This window comes from Necator americanus, chromosome I (genome assembly GCF_031761385.1).
Source record: "Necator americanus strain Aroian chromosome I, whole genome shotgun sequence".
Taxonomy (NCBI): domain Eukaryota; kingdom Metazoa; phylum Nematoda; class Chromadorea; order Rhabditida; family Ancylostomatidae; genus Necator; species Necator americanus.
Genome location: NC_087371.1, coordinates 35,670,070 through 35,688,431, shown reverse-complemented (window position 1 = coordinate 35,688,431; position 18,362 = coordinate 35,670,070). Strand labels below are relative to the sequence as shown.

The 18,362-nt window shown below is 34.9% G+C and overlaps 1 protein-coding gene across 1 annotated transcript; it reads right to left on the bottom strand.

Moving 5' to 3' along the window:
* Positions 1-1,209: 1,209 nt before the first annotated feature.
* RB195_007900 (uncharacterized protein) lies at positions 1,210-17,931 on the bottom strand (the record flags this gene model as incomplete). The annotated part of the gene is made up of 6 exons (XM_064181779.1): positions 1,210-1,407; positions 5,615-5,747; positions 6,336-6,436; positions 10,919-11,086; positions 11,155-11,243; positions 17,844-17,931. The coding sequence occupies 6 exons, from the start codon at positions 17,929-17,931 to the stop codon at positions 1,210-1,212; spliced, it is 777 nt and encodes a 258-aa protein (XP_064038542.1).
* Between the last annotated feature and the right edge of the window lie 431 nt (positions 17,932-18,362).

Here is an 18,362-nt window from a genome sequence, read left to right as displayed (position 1 = left end):
AATAGCGATCTATAAAGTGATCCATAGGAAATCTGGCAATCTACGGAAAATCTAAGGATACGGTGATTCCTTGTACCAAAGAAAACGCTGACGATATTGACTGGATTTTCCAGCAACACTGAGCACCAGTCCATGGTCCAGAGAAGGCACTGGATGGTATTGCCCACTGGACTGGTGCCGTGGGATGGAGTGAGACCAAGGTCTTCCGGATTTCTGGAAGAAGGATGTTTGGCTGTCAAACTTGCCCGATTTCACCTCCCATTCTCAAACCTTTGTATTCTTCTGTCTGGTCGACTTTGAAGCAAAAAAACGCCTGCTCTTCCCAACAAAAATTCACTGGATTCGCTGAAAAGACTCTTGTAGAAGACACGGGACATTGGAAATGATCGGGCGCATCGCTCAAGAAGTTTCGGAAGAGATTGGCTGCTTGTATTGAAGTTAAATGCGGTTATTTTAAGTGTAATGTGTGAGATTTTATGTAGAATTTTGTGATCATTGAATAAAGAAAATTTCTTAATTGGATTGATTGGTGCTCGGATTTCGATTTGGAACTTGTGGGTAGTATCGCGCAACTTCCGCGAGATAGAACTTACGACGCCCCTTTGGATTTATAGGACGCGGACGGCGTCCTTTAATTTCCTTTTCCGTCCAGGAACCATACCGAGTAAGATTCGCAGTAGTCAATAGATGGGCCTATTCATCAGTTTTTCTCCAATGTTCACTTACTCTGTTATTCTTTTGTTTTTTGTCGTTACTCGTATCTTCTTTTGTTTTGTTGTTACCGATCTCGTACCTTTACTATTTTTTTACGCATGTTTTTTTACGTACATCATGATTTCGTGCTTAATTATTTGATTTAATTACTCAAGTTTGAGGTGAAGTCACATAAAGAGTTGGCTCTCAGTGTTGGTCAGACGCGGCAGAAGAAGCCAGTCCGGGAACCCTATCCTACTATCTCTATTGAATCCTTTTTAGGTAGTTTTTTTCCCGCCACACTTCATGTGGGCCACCTTGTGTAACCTCCATTTAGTTATTATTTCACTCAGTCCTGCTTAATACACACCGATTTCTCTGACCAGACTTTATTCACCACGGAGTTACGCACAAAACATGACAAAAACTTACTGAGATTTTCTTAGAATCCACTACTTTTTTCTTAAGAAAAGGAAGCTGTACATATTTACATTCGGCATTCGAAATTCGGAACGTTCAGATCTTCGAAAGTGTGGGTAACGGCTGACCAGCGTATTCGAACACTTCGGCGATCACAGCGGATGGGCTCATTTTAGCCATACGTGAGACGGGAAGCAATGGTGCCAGATCGTATGGTGGGAGCCTTTGGTGTACACCAATCGCTGTCACTATACACATCAACGCTGTCACACCGAACGTGTGCGCTTCTTCGAACTGTAAACACGCATAGTATAAACGAACAATTATCCTTTACTTCAATATTTGACTAAAATTTGAGAGAATTTTTTAGTTGTTAAAGAAAAATATATTTAAGTTTTTGACTAGAATGATTTAAATTTAAAATTGAAATCTCTTATACTAAATGGGCTGTCACTCCAAAAATGTGCCCTTCTTCTTTTTACTATTATTAATATTTCATTAGGAATTGCAGGAATTTTTGAGTTACAACAGGGAAAAAAACTTAATTATGCTGGGAAATTTCACTCGGACAACGTCAATCAACGTGCTTGCCCTCAACTGTAAGCATAATAAAATAAATCATGAACCCGATCATTTTTCTGATGCTCATGAGTATTTTTAAAAAAAAATGAGAAGCTGAACTGAAAAAAATTCTTGTTCCTTACAGTAATCGCACAAATTGAGCCTTAAACTAAGCGGAAACTTTAATTTTACTGAAACTGGCTAAAGCCAATAATTGAACTTCAGCGAATATTTTTGCATTCCCAGACGTTATCAGAATTTTATTAGATCTTTTTGAAAAATATCATTCATTCTTTGAAGCGAAATTCTAAATTTAAGACTTTTATTGATGAGTTTTTTTGTATTTTTTATTACTTATTTATTTTTTTATTTTTTTATTTTTATATTTACTCACAAATTGTTCCTGATCCTCATTCAGTGACTCTCTTCTTCGCCTCAAATCCTTTCCCAAAAAAAAAATAACAATAAACAAAATCATTAAACAGAAAAAGTACAAAAAAAACCTAACGTGCTTCAGACCAGACTACTGTCTAAAGACTAAACGAACATTCAAACAATAAGAAAAATACCTTGTTTGGCTTACACATTGTATACGTAAACAAAAACAATAGTCACAATACGCCTGGACGGAAATTAGTTTTTTGTGACTTATCCTAATATAAGTTTGCTTCTCTTCCTTTCCGCTCCACGCCACAAATAGCATATTCTCCTAAGGAAATATCTGAGGTTGCAGCTTTTTCTCGAGAAAAATGTCGGAATCGCAAGAAAAAATCTCTCAAATATTTGGCGTAGAAGCTATATTTTGATCAGAAAATTACTATGTGCATTTATTTTCTGGATTATACATATCTCAACGAAACAAAGAAATTCTTTTCCCTGTCCCAGAAAGTTTCCTAATTGCAACACGGCTTTTATCCCATTCCATTTCCTGCTTCCTGAACTATGGGAAACCCGCATTCAATGCATTCTTTATACCTCCGTTTCGCCTTAATCAACGCTTGCGCGTTTCCGTCTAAGCGGCGCCCACCGAGTTTTCTCATTCATTTTTATTACATCCTATAAATAAGGGGGGAATTTAGTGGTTGAAACGAAATGAGCTGAACGAAATCTCAATTAAAATTTTGTTCTCCTTATAAGAATTAATTTGCGCGGTCGGAAGCAGTGCAATTCATCAAAAGTGCATATAAAGTACGGATAAAAATCCGAAAAAAAAACGTTTCACAGTATCTGAAGTATCAAAAATTGTTCCAGTTCCTTTTTTTTCGATGCGGTTGCAAGAATTTGTACTCAAAAAGTAACGAGTAGTTCCCCTTTACATTTTCGTCCTTTACTTTAAACAAACTCTTCAATTCTTCAATTGCAACAAATTGTTAAGCAGGTCCTGTGACGAAGTAGTAGAGGCTCACTTCACTTTACAGGACAATCTACCTACCATAGACGTCAGCATAGGATATCTATTCGATTTTATAGCTGGACATGGATATCGGTAGATATTTTACGTTAAACAAGAGCTTAGCAAAAAAAAAAGCAGTGAAAGTATTTTAAAAACAGCGACTTCGTACATAAAATAAGTAACTTTAGCGTCGAAATATTAAAAATAAAAGTATGAATAGTAAAAAAAAATAAGAATGTAAAATAAATATTTAGTAAAATGTATTTTACTACCAAAAAGAGATCAAAATAACAGCAATACCTGAGAACACAATATTTTTGCCGACAAATCCGGAAAACAACTTTGAAGTAACCACATAATTTTTTGTAATAATTTAACATTTAAAAGAATAAAAGAATTTTTAGACAATTTAAACCAAAGCTTCTTGTAAGGATAGTTCACAGGATAACAAGTTGCTTAAAGAGTAATCAGTTTTTCAAAAAAAAAAAAACCTCGTTTCATTTTTTACTTCTATTTATTTTATTTTTATTTAAAAGACTTCGTTTTATTCTACAAAAACAATGATTTGTTATTTATTATCCATCTCGCTTTCATCTCGACCGCACTAGAAAATTCTTGGCTACTTAAAGACAAATAAATTATTTAAAAAAAAAAACTTCATTTTATTCAACAAAACATTTGATGACTTCATATCTAATGCATTCAATTTATTCTATATATTATTAATTATTTATTCATATTCTAATACCTTCGGGATCGATCCATTAGTTCATAATTAGTAAACGACAACGGTAAGTGCATAGCAAAGGATCCCATTCCCTCCTGTCTATCAATCCCTCAGGGCACTGACTGCTGCATTTGCAAAATTTCCAGAGTCTCCGTGTCACCCTGTACTTAGCCGTCGTAAACCCTACGCACCGATCTAATAAGAAATTCTCCTAGCAACATCAGCAAATGTCGCATGATTTATTATTCATTATCCATGCCGCTTTTATCCGGACCATACTAGAAAATTCTCTACGGCTACGGCTATGGATTTTATCCAGACAGACAACAATTAGTCTGCTTTCTTTGTGCGGCGAAAAGGAGGTAAAAGGTGGCCGCCATCTTCGTGGATGCACAGCTGTGGTCGTCTTCTTCGTCGTCAGAGTTTCGTTAACTATTCATGCGACCAAATGTTGCGCGCTAACGCAGCTGCGCCGCATAAAAACATCTTCACAATTCAGGAAATCAGGAAAGAAAGCGATCCACACGATCATCTCGCGCATGGAATTTTACGATCTTTGTCTCGGCGGTGAACAAGCAAAGAGGAACAAGGTTGCATGTCCTCTTTGCCTCGTCCTCTATCAGAACTCAGGAGACTTGATTTAATTTGTACCGTACCCATCAAATGAAAACGTAAACTTTTTTTCCTTAGATTTTTTCTTTTTTTTTCGGGACGAATTTATTGTGGGACTTTAATTATGGCTTAATCTTTACACAACCTCGTCTTTATTAATTTTTATCTCATCTTTGTGCCCTTAAAACCTTTAAGAAGGCTTAAATATTCCAAGAAGAGGGGACCTGGAGGGATATAAACGTTGTTCTTTCTGTTTTCATATAAGAAAGTAATTTTTTCCTAATTTTCCACAACTATTTCGAGAGGAAAAAGTTTTCAGAAATAAGCAGAAGACAGAACCGCTCCAATTCTAATAAGCCTTATGTGGTGCTTCTACAAAAATTTCTACCTCTATTTTGAAAAAAAAAACCTCAAGTAGACTTCATTACCTCTTAAAAAGAAGAAAAAACTAATAAAAATTCCCAAGTCACGGTAACAACAAAAAATTGCAAAAAATTCCTAAAACACACCCCTAACTATTTCTCATAGTCCAAAATAATCTGTATTTAAAAAGATAGAGAGACACAGCGTTTTGGAAGCTTAGCGACAACCGAGTATAAACGCTAAATGTAAGAAGTTTTTAACTCTTTATTCATTTTATATAATTCTATATTTCTATATTCTCTCTATATATTATTGTTTATTCATGTTATTTCTGCATTTATATTTATATAATTCTATTTTTCTATTGTACCATTCTAATTTCCATTTCCTATTTTCTATATTATTTCTCTATTTGTATTATGTACTTATTTCTGAAACCTTCACTTTTTTGAATTCTACGTGGGTCCCTCTGAACCATCACAAATTCGCTAGGGTTGTACTATAAGACTTCCGTAAAGTTCTGGACAATCCCTAACTAATAATTCAACAAATTAGGTTTACACGCATCTTCGTTTTCACGGCTCCAATTCGCGTGATTTCAATTCTAATGAGATTTTCGGCTTTGACGCCAGAAATTTCGTTTAACTAACGAAAACGTAATAAAATCCTCTGATATTTGTGCATTTTCTTTTCCAGAAGTTTCAAAAAGAACCGGAAACTTTTTCGTAGTTTTTTTCCACTGCACAAAATGTCTGCAATTCGGAAGAAAATCTCTGATTTTTTATGACCTCTGTGTTTTTTTTTAAATCTTGAGTGCAATAGAATGAATTGAAATGAAAACGAACCGAAAAACTGTGCACTGCGTATTTGTTGTCGAGGACGAACGACATATGAAGTGAGTTGTCCAGGAAACGTTCGAGTGGCATCCAGAAAGTGTCCTGCACTTCATGTGGGTTCAGATGCGGGAAGAATGGTCGTCTAGGAGAAATTTTAGTATTTAGAAGAACAAGAAATGTCCTAAACACTTCAAACCGCTACCATCAAGTGCAATTCTCTGGACGAGGACGATCTGCTTAGGAACTAATCCATGGAAGAAAAAAACTTTGCTTTATTGGAAAAAATATCCTACAAATTCCATAGCAAATTTCAATTGTTCTATTTTCAAAATTTAATCTGCAAAAGCGAATAGGAGGATATTTCACTAGGAAATAAAGAAATTTCTAGCTGTAGAAGAAAAAAAAAGGCCTAACTAGGGTGTGAAAATTTTTCTATATTTAAAACTTTATTTTAATTAATTAATAATTAATTTAATTTTCAATTTGTTGTCTAGAAAATTTTAATCTAAAATGGCGTCAAGAGAGGTCCGTGGTAGGAAAGAAGTCCGTGATAGCCAAGAATAGGAACAACATTTCTTTCGCTGAAGGATGACAAGTGAAATTATCCTCGTATTTCCCTCCGAATCCTTCACATCATTGTTTTCGACTACGTTTAATGACTCAACTGACATTCAGCAGTCAAATCCGGATACGGATTAGCTATTATTTAATGGAACCGGTACTCATTCACCTTAGTAACGCTACAGTTGGATGAATATGTATTCCAGAACGTGCTCTAAACGCTGGAAGACTTCCCAAAAGAACGAAATCGTCTCGGGTGAGGCCAACTTCCTGGAAAATAAAAATTACGCATTATTTTACCATTATATTATATCATTAAAGGGAAAGAAAAATTACCTAAGCATTAGTGTTGGTCTTAGAACATTATTTTTGTTATTAGTGCTTTTATTGTTATCACAAGGTTCATGAAGAAAGCAGAGACAACGAATTTACTTTGGTATTTCGTGGAACTTTCTTTTTTTTTCAATTCTATTTTCATGATTAGGTAAGATAAACACCATTTTGTTTTTGTTTTCTAGAAAATTCCGGGATCTTTTCCATGACGAATGAAATTAGCTATTTTTGCTTTTTTCTTAAGAATAAACTGATATTTAGGTTATAATTGGAAAATTCCAATTATAACCTAAATATCAGTTTATTTTTTGGCATATTTCAAGAAAAAAGCCATGAAATAAACAGTAATAATTATTATTGCTATTATTATTCTATATTATTGTTATTCTTATCATATTACTTTCTTTATTATTTTTATTTCACCTAAGTTACTTAAATCACATAATTTCTTCCAAAATCATTTCTTCAACAAGTACAAGTAATAAAAATTTGTTTCATCTAAATTTACATGTAACTTTTTTCAGAATCCTTTGTAAAAAAAAGGCAAAAATAATAAGATTATATTTTATCTAAATTTACACATAATTTCTTCCAAACTCCTTTATTTAAAAAAAGTAAAAAGAATGAAATTTTATTTTATCTAAATTTACAAGGAATTTCTCCCAAAATCCTTTATTTAAAAAAGTAAAAATAATAAGATTATGTTTTATCTAAATTTACACCGTATGTAGTTTCTTCCAAAATCTTTTATTTAAAAAAAAAGCATAATATATAAGTATAATATGTATAATAATAATAGGAATATTCAGAGCATATATTTGTGTTTAATCAATCGATAATGTCCCCAAAACGGAGCCAAAGCGACGCTGCGCTGCGTAAGCGGTTCCAATTTTACAAATTGCGCTTCGCAATCCTCGCAGGCTCATCGCTCACTCTCTTTCTATGGACAGAAACAAGTTTTCCGAAACAATCCTCCCTCTGGAACTGGAACTTTATCCAGCAATGAGGAGACGGCGGTGGCGAAACCGTTTCCCGGTCGGGTACTTCGTAGTTACCTGGCCCTGAATGACATTATGGGTCATGAAGCCTTTAATTAACGTACATAAGACCGTACACCATCTGTGTGTGGGCGTATGTGTGGAAGGGACCTGGCACCGTGCCAACACACACGGTCGCGGCTTTTCTCTTCGCCGCCGGCGGCCCCGTTTCACGTGTTTCGCTAATCGTATTCGTCTTGTTCTCCTCGGGCGGCGCGGCGCGGCGCACACGTTGCCATTCAGGCGATGTTTTTACTTTTGAGAAGGAGGAGACCAAGGAGACTGTCCACGATTTATGGTTCACCTCATAATTCACCGCCGACAACGATCGTTGTCGTGTTGTGTGTGTGTGTGTGTGTGTGAGTGTATCTCCGAACAAAGACCACGCGATGTCGCGTTCTTTCCTCTCACGCCAATCCTCCACCACCACCACCTCATTCACTCACGTCCTCACTCAATTTTTCACTTAGCTTGTCCTCTTTGGTGCTCCCCGATTCAACTATTACGTAAGTCTATTGAATTACTTTCAGAGAATGGCGCTGGCTGCTTCATTATCTAGCTGCTTATACTTCCAGATCGTATACCTGATTTTTCTGGAGAGGACCCCATCGGGAAATTTATCGTATTCTCTTCGAGAATTACTCGGATCCAATCCAATCCTGTAAGCATGGGAAGACAGAATGAAGCTGTAGCTAGCTCCACCTCCTTCCTCCTCCTCCTATGACATCCCTCATTCGTACTCCCCAGGGGGGAAGTCATGATTCATGCTACAATCTGTACGAAACACAAGCGCCCGTTCGTTAGTGGTGGTGACTGGCTCATTCCTATCTTTCCTTCTATTCTTTTTCTTTTCTTTTTTTTTTTTTGGGGGGGGGGTTGGCAAGGTTTTAAGACTATTAATGAGTACTAAATTACAAAAAAAAACTAATAAAAATTGTTAATTAATAAATAATCGTTAATTAATAATAATAGTTAATTAATAAATAATTCTATTCTTTTTTGCGTTTTTGTAAAGTTTAAGGTTTATTAATGACTACTAAATTACGAAAAAAAAAACTAATCAAAATCGTTTTAAGAGGTATTTTTTCGGATTTCCTAACAGATGCGGATCTAGGATCTATTCGAATTCCTCAACTAAATTTCTTTCCTCAAATTTCTATTCTTCTTCTTTTCTTTTTTCTTTTTATTTCTTGTTTTTTTTTCCTAAAAACAATTGGTAAGATGAAGAGATTATGGATGTTCTAGCAAAACCATGCACGATTTCCTCTACTCACACGTCTTTCGCGTCGTTTCGCTGCGCATACGCATGCGTACGCATTCTACGTATGCAAATCGATTGGTCACAAGTAAGATGAGTATATCTAGGAATTGCCTGGTTGCGTATCCAGAGAAATTTCGTTTGAAAACTTCTAAAATTTTCCATCCGGCTTTTGATATACCATTAAACCGAATAATCAAATTTTTCAAGGTGAAACGGCTGTCACCACTTCAAAATCATTTTCTTTCTTTTTTTCTGAAACTCAAAGAATAATTTCTCCAGAGCAATTTTCTAGTTTTCTGTTCGTTTTTTCGGTGGTGAAATCCCTTTTTTCTTGCATCCTTTTCTGGACTGGTTTCCAAAAGCGGATTATTAGCGGAGATTAAGCAGAGGTGAGCGCTTCGTGTGGTGTCAGGAGGCTTCAGCTAATATTTCTTCGCAGTCATTCGCTCTTGTATGGATTGGTGGTAACGCATGAATTTTGGCGGTTACCGAACTCACTTTAACATTTCTATTTATTATATTATTTATTATATTTATTATATTATTATATTGATTTATTTCACATTATTTGTTATGCTTATTTATTTGATTTCATGACAATTTTGTGTCCAAGAAATGACCTATTAACATACCCGCAGTAATAATAATAATAATAATAATAGTAATAATAATAATAATAATAATAATAGTAGTAGTAATAATAATAATAATAATAATAATAATAATAATAATAATAATAATAATACAGCCCGAATGACGTATGGCGCTGCTTCCATTTGTAGAAGAAGATCACTCGGACACGATCCATCTGCATAACAACGATGGCACTACAAAAACACGGCGCTCTTATTCACCGTTATTTGTTTATTTATTTGTTTATTTGGTTAGAAATCTTCTAGAACCACCTAGCTTTCATCCCCAGGAAAAGCGCAGGCCCCAGCTTTCAAACGTCAATTTTTTTTGAAGCGTAAAAAAAAACCAGCCAATCTAATATATATTATGTTATATAGCTGTTTATTTTTTGGGATGATTTTTCACAACAAAGGATAAAGTGCTTGGATCAGCCAGTCCATATGGGATGCGGTCGACCCTTTCTTTTAAAAGCAGAATCAACTCCATTCAAAATAGTACAGTAGTAATAATAATAATAATAATAGTAATAATAATAATAATAATAATAATAATAATAATAATAATAATAATAATAACAATAACAATAATAATAATAATAGTAAAAATAATAATAATAATAATAATAATAACAATAATAATAATAATAATAATAATAATAATAATAATAATAATAATAATAATAATAATAATAATAATAATAATAATAATAATAATAATAATAATAATAATAATAATAATAATAATATAAACAACAACTACTGCAATAATAGTAGTGGTACATAGAAAAAAATAGAAGTGGTTTAAAAGAACAGTAATATTAATAATAACTAAAGTTAAAATTCTTCTACAGGGTTAACTCGTCCTTTAAAATTTTCCGAGGTCCTGTCATGAATCCTTATAAGTGTCCTAGGAAAGAGAAGCGTTGAGCTATGCGATGTACTCTAATTCTATGTATGCACGAGAGAGATGCTTAAGTATGCATGAATGCGATGGAATGTCCATTCTTTCACATACATATTGTACTGGACAACATTTTTTTTCTGGTTAAGAAATCCTGGCCACTATTCTAACATTTTTCCTCAATTTTCAACTATTCTCACTTTTTTTCTCGAAAAACGAATTGAGGAAATGACCGCATTTACAGGAATAACAGTAATTTCTTCTCTATTTATCTCTCTCTACCTCTTTCTCCTCAAGCTATATCTCCCTCTTGTTTTTATCTTTCTCCTGCCTCTTCTGAATCCTAGCTATTCTTTTTATCTTTTTATCTATTTTCTATTATTTATTTTTATTTACTTTTTATTTTTTATTATTATTTTTATCTGGAATGGACGTTCCTTTGTGTTTTCGTCGCCCGAAAGCTGCAGAACAGCTAAAACAATTGCGCAAAGTTTCCATAAATCCTACAGTAACCCGTATCCTTACCGTACTTCCTTCTAAAATGACCAATTCTCTTCGGGACTCCGATCCTCCACTACTGGAACTCACCTCCTCCGCTTCTCTTATCGCTGTCGCCTGCATATTCTCTCCATTATCGCGCATTCCTCCGGGGAAACACACTTCACCCGGATGTCTTCTCAATTCCTCGGATCGAATACACAAGAGGACACGATATTGGTCTGGTAACCCATCCAAGAGGATAAGTACGCCTGCATCCTGAATAAGAACATATATTTCTTATTTTTAACCTCCCAGACACATTATTTTTTATTGTTTCTATGAACCTGTCCGCCAATTGGTACGCTAGGTTCAGGTGAGAGACTGAGCAGAGCACGTAAGCGATCACATTCCTCCTTAAGCATCACGATGTTGCCTGAAATTTAAAGAATTCCATGTTTTTTCCCTACATCCATGGCGAAGAAATGACTCGACAATTTCTTGAGAGAAAAAAAAATAAGAAATGAATTCCTGAAATTAGTGAAAAGAGCAGGTCCCTTCAATTTTTTATTGGCTAAATACAAGGGAAACTGTGGCAGGAGGTTCCCCCGGCCTCCGAGCCTTGTTCCGGACACAGATAATCGGTAAAGATAACATTTATCAGAACACGGAGGAGACGAAATGCGATAAGGATCAGAGGAGAATCGCGGGAGCGCTTCAGCTTGTGAGAATGTCAAAGCCATAAGCTATATTTTCTGGAGCAAAATATTACAATTACACATTTTCCATTATTATATATATACAAAATATAAACAAATAAATACAAACAAATAAATACAATTCAAATATATAAACAAAATATTACAGTTACACACTTGGAACTTTTCCGTCCAAAACTATCAACAAATGCTCTCGCTGAACACTGTTTGAACTTTTTCAGAAAAAAAAAGAAAAACGAAAATTGGTCATAATGGAAAAGATAAGCATAAATGAAAAAAGACGAAACTGTATGGTGGAATTTAGAATCTTCTTATAATGATTAATTTGGAAATTATACATATATGGTCGATTTTCCTCCATTTTGCTAGTAAAAAAGAAGTGCAGCCAAATTTCTTTAAGAACATTTATTTTATTTACTAGATACACATGTACCTTAATTTTTTCAATTAATCAATTTTATCTTTAGGAATTAAATAAAATAATAGCGTTAAAACAAAATTAGAAGTTCTTTTAAAGATTTCGTTTCATTTATTCCCCATTAATTCTTTCCTTGGCATTGTGTGAGTTAGCGTGAGGGGGATTTTAACATTTTCAGGTAACCACGCCGCACATAAGCTAGTAATCGTGGATTCTTGCTCTTGGATTCTTCTTACTTCTTCTTCCCCACTTTCCTTGGTCCCGGATAGTTTCCTTAATCTTATAACCATTGTGAACGTTTGGAAAGGGTATTTTTTTGGGGTAGCGTTTTTTTTCCTCACTGACCTGACGAAAACCATTATACATAGGTTGTTCGCTCCATAAAACATTTAGAACTTGCAGTAATAAGGAGAAGAAAGATGAAACAGACAAAAAGAGGAAATAGAAGAGAGAGATGACTAACATAGTGTAAAGTTCTCGTGTTGCTTTGAAAAGAAGTTCTCCTTAGGATTTTATTGCTCTAGCGCATCATTCGGAAAGAAGTCAGAAAGCACGTCCATAAAAAAAAGCTACGCATTCCAATTCCGAGATTATCTTCCGGGAAACCAGGCTAAATCAGAAACAACTTGGAGTTATTTCAAGGTTTTTGAGTTTTTTTCTAAGCTAATTTTCTTCCAGAACAATATTTTTGCAGCAGATTAATGGAAAAGCGATTGCTTAACACAAATGAACTAATTTTTCCAACAAAATTATTTTTTCTAATGAATCAACTCTAGTCTTTTAACGTTAATTAAAATCTATAAGTTATTCCGTAATTGTGTTAAATGGAATCCATAGATTCTGCGGATTTTAGTCCAATAATTAGTCGTAGACCAGATCGATGCAACTTATATTCGTAAAATATAAGAGTATTGGGTCATCCCATAAATAGTGTACTTTCCAGTCGTATAAATTAAATCCTGATGGGGGTCTAGGAGGAGAAAAAGGAAAGAAAGGTAATGAGAATGATGGAATAGAGTGGTAGAAAGTAATAGAAATAAAAAAAGAAAAAAGAAAAGAAAAAGTAATAGAATATCTTCTTATTTAAAAAAAAAAGTTTTCTCCTTCTAGGAAATGAAAAAAGTACAGAATCCTCAATTATTTCAAGAAACTCCCGACGAAAACATTATTCTCGGACATTTCAATTTCTGTATTTCACACAGCATGGAAGGAATTCTCTGAGCCGTTTTGTTCAGCTCTCTTTGTTTCCGCTGTCCCGCTTTTTTTCCGTTTCAGCTCATTTTCTGGATCGGAATGCTCGTAAAAATCTCATCGAAATGACACGATCTTCAGGCGGAAGTGACCCATTCTCTGCTCTGAGACCATCCTCGATCCGCGAACCCAATAGTACTACTACTTTCAGCTTCAGGAAAATAACTTTAAAAAAACTTTACAATAACAAATTGTATTTATTCCTTCTACTTATATATTCGACTATTATAGGGCGGGTGTATCTTACCAAAAATTCGGGATGTAAAATATAATATCCGCTCAATTTTCCCTTATCATCCCAAACAAGGACGTAGGGAGCTGCCTTAGTTCCTAAGAGATATGCCGCTTCCAGGGGCGGGTGTAGCGCAGTCGGTAAGAGGTTCTGCTGCGTCTCCACCATCGATCAGAGGTTCGAATCCGCCTCAGTGCTCACCGAGCCTTTCATTCCTCCGGGGTCCTGATAAATTGATACCGGAGTTGTCTGGGAGGATAAAAACACTGACTTGACTCGTCGCTTGGGCACCGCAAGTCATTGTACGGGGCCAGTTACACGTTCGTAAACCTCAAACGATCCTGACAGACATGAAAGCGGACATGAAGGCGGATCCCAAGCGGATTGATTAGCGCCAGACACTTTATCCTTTGACACTTTCTTTATTATTATTACCTCTTATCTTTTTATTTCTATCCTATCTTTTTTTCCTTCTACTCCTTTTCTTTTTCCTCGATCATCTATCCAACTGTATATATTTCCTTCGATGCACTCGATCGCGAACTTCTTAATTCTTCCAGAAAGCCGATTCATTCTCAAATAGCATGCGTAAGCGTTAGCCGTCATCCGTGCGTCACTTTCGTCGCGACGCGACCTCTGCTGTCCGGACCACGGCCGGACTCGATTAGATAGCCATCTTAACGTGCGCAGAAGATGAACGAGGCGTCTCGTCGTCGACGGCGTTGGTGGCTCGTTTTTTCTTTTCTTTTTCTTCCTCATCGTCGAAAGTTATCTAGCATTTGTTTCATATACGCTAGTTTTTTCCCGTCCGGAGTTTTAAGGCGCATCCTCACCGCTATGTTCATCTACATCTACTAGTTCCTTCTCATCCAACAATATAACACCACTGCTAAGTACTTTCCAAAAATCCGTGGCTTTCGAATGGAATTTTTTCGACATTTAATTTTGCTCCCTCTCAGAAATTTCGACGATTTGGGACGAATTTTGGGACAGGAGACAGTAGCGGGGTTCTTTATCTCCATCTCCCCGTCACCCTTATTGTTAGGATCTTCTATGGATTATATACGTGAGTCGGTGGATCATGGGAGAACTAAGAATTCTTCTGATTCTCAGGATTCTGGTTCTCCTCCGTCAAAATGACTACGGTATTAATTGTGATGGATGATTTACTTGAATAATTAAATTCCACTCCTGGAATATTTGGCGGTTCTCTGCTCGCTACAACATTTTCAGCGATACGAGTCGAATCCTGAGAAGCGCTCGAAAAATGTGTAATTACAGACTGGCGGTCCTTACAAGCGCTATTACATGACTAAGCTCATCAAGGAGAACCGCCGGACCGGAGTCAATCACTTACGTTCCTAGGTTAATCCACTCCACTAAAGCTGTATTCACAACAGGAAATCAGCACAGAAATGCTAGGCGCAGGTATGGAATCACACGGGGAAAAAAAGATGCAGTTTAAACCCATGGGGAGGGAGGGGAAGCGGAGGGAAATCCTTTAAAACTCAAGGATACCCTTTCTTATTCATCAACTAACGTAGCTCCCTGGAATAGTTTTATTTTCTTCCTTTTTTTTTTTTGGAAATTTTGCCGAACATCCACGCTTTTCAGAGGTCCCAGGATAAAATTTGTCCATGTTTAATCATTTTAATGCGATATTTCGCTGGTTTTTTCTTTTTCTTTTATTTTTTTTTTTGAATTTATTATTTGTTTCCTGGAGTACCACGGTCGATCCAATGCCTATTATTTGGCGCATCACATTACTACTAATACCACTTAAGCACCTCATTGTAATAAAATAGCCGTGTCCTACATAGTATGGAGGTTGTGAGGTCACGTATCCTCATCATATCGTGGCTGAGTACACGTAAAATTATAAAATTTCTCATTTTTTCGGCAAAAAATTGAGTTTTCCATTGAGGTAGGTAGGATTTTAATTCAAACAACTACACAAATTCTGCAATATTTTCATCAGTTTAACTCTCATTGAAATAAATGAGGATATTTAAGGATATTTAAGGATTTCTGGACTAGTGATTCTTTCAACAAAAAAAAAATCATTTTTTCATCACCAACTGTCGATATCGAACTCTTGAAAAAAAAAGTAGAAAAATTGACAAAAATTCTGCGCAATTTTTTTCTCTCCTTTAAAAAATTTATTGCTAAAGATATTATGCAATAAAAATAATAGATGTTATACAATATACTATAAACATATGTACATACACTATACCGTAAATAATAACAATAAATAGCTCCCAGCGTCACTTTGCTTGAATTTTTGCTAGAAATCCACTTTTGGTTTCATTCAACTAGCTGGTTCTTTCTGGATTTCTATCATGAAAATAGAAAAAATAGAGAATAGAGAAGAAAAATAGAGATAAAAATACAGAAAAAAATAAAGGAGAAAACAAGCTATTCTTAACTGGAGTACGCATGTTCGAAGACTTTTCTAGGATCTCTCTAGTACTATATACAGTTCGTTAAAATGTAATTTTGTAAGCGGAAAATGTAGAAAAATGTTGAAGCAAAACTACCTCACTGAAGGATGAACCACACTTGCTATGCGGAGAGGAAAAATCTAACAGAATCAGAATGTCTTTCTTAAAAAGTATGTCTAAGAAAAATAATTCTTAACAGGATAAAAGGCTAAGCTCAATAATTAAATTTCCGTTGTGTTCTTCGTTTCTTTGAAGCAGCATGCATGTTTTATGATTAAGAGCTCTAATGGATATTGAAAAAAAGCAAAAAATAATTATGTAAAAGGAAACAATAGGATAAGAATACGAATACGAATAAAAATTTTTATTAATGAAATGGATGGAAGAGAAGATAATAATAATAATAATAATAATTAATAATAATAATAACACAATAATAATAATAATAATAATCATAGTAATAATAATAATAACAGTAATAATAATAACAATAATTATGTAAAAGGAAAGCGTAGGATAAGAATACGGATAGGAATCAAAATTGAAATTAATGGAATGGATGGAATAGGAGAAGATTAATAATAATAGTAACAATAATAACAATAATAATAATACTACTAACAATAATAATAATAACAATAATAATGATAACAATAACAATAAAAATAAAAATAATAATAATAAATAATAATATATGCAGGCAATAATGATGATAATAATTATAATATAAGCAAGAATGGTAATATAAGTGGTAATATATGCAATAATATGGTAAACATAGAATAAAATACAATAAAATACGAATACAGTACAAAATATGAAATAAACACAAGAAATAAGAATAAAAAATGTACATGATTCAGTCAAACTCTCCCCCCCCCCCCTTCTCCTTTCCCCCCTCCTCTCGAGTTCTACGTACAGGAAGTGTAAACTGGTTCGAATTTGAATGGACCACCCGAAAATCATTTCTCCTCTTCAATGGAAGTTATCCTTTAAAACCTCGTCGTGTCCTCGTGCTCTGAGAACAAACGAATGTTTTATAGTTGACATTCTCATGCACTTTTACTGTGAAAAATGTCACATTAGGGGAAAATGACGAAGCAATGACGGTACGGGTGGTTTTTTTCCATCGCTCTAGCGTTCTCTGAGAAAGAATCCTCAAAGGTCGCTCATTCAGTGTTTATTAATTCCACTGTTTACTTATTTATTAACCTATTTGTTGTTTTATTCAAATGGATACTTAATTAGTTTCTTGTTCCTTACTTAGTTACTTAATTCCACAATTACTACTACAGTAACTCGATCAGGAAAAAAACACATGATCGGAAAAAGATCAAGAAAAGGAACCAAAAAAGCATTGAGAACGAATAATAATTTTAATAGCATGTTCTAATTAAATTAACTGGAAATATTCGAATTACATCAACTAAATCTAAAATTAACCAAATTAATCATTTAAACTTACTTCGAATTTTTTAAGACTATTTTATTTATTTATTCAGTTAACTTTGTTCCTGAAAAAAACGACAGTGATTCTTAAAACTAAGAAAACATACATAAAAAATATTTTAATTAAATCAACTAAATCAAGATCAAGAAAAGGAACCAAAAAAGCAGTTGAAGGAAGTAGACAAAATCCATTTTTGTACTTTTTCCTTACTGAAAATTTCTGTACATGCGGTCATCTCCTCATTTTTTCCCATTTATTTTAACTTTTTCCTTTCATAAAAGTGTAATAAATTTATTTTTAAATTTCTGTTCGTTAATGTCTACTGGTAGAAATCGAATGGAGACGAACTCGTCGCGGAAAAACATTGCCGCCGTCGTTCACATTCAAGTAACAAATGGTGGCGGTTCCAATGGCTGCGCACCTCCACCTCCTTCACCTCCACTTCCACCTCCACCTCAACCGCTTACACGTCCCCTCCCCGTCTGTCCTTTCCTGGTTGCACTCACCACTACCACCACTCACTCAATCGTCCTCGATCGCATTTGTGTACGTTCGGCACATTGTTGTCACCTCCACCTCCTCCTCCTCTTCGTCGTCGTTCCCCTGTCATCGTCCTCCCGACCGATCGCCGCCGTCCCTGTTTGTAATATGTACCGGGTATCTGATTTGCACACCTGTTTTCCGTCCGCCGCTACCACCTCTTTCCACCGTCTGCTCGTGCTCGGGATTTATGGACATGTGGTGTAGCCGCAGCTCTTGCTGTTTTTGATGAGGTCAAATCTGTTTGTTTTTGGGAAACATCAGATCATCTTGCTTTCAATGTACTGTACGTTGAGGACGTTTCAGGACGATTCTAGTCTGTTTTTCATTTAATTTTCGCTGGTTTCCTATCTGAAAGTAAAGTGAGTTCAATCACTTATATAAAGTCCACTTGAAAGGTTGTTATGATCGGTCTCATGTCGTACAGCAATGAAACCGATCCTTGTTCGATCCACATTTTTAGAAGCTTTCACATATTGCCCTCAAGAAAAGCTATGGAAA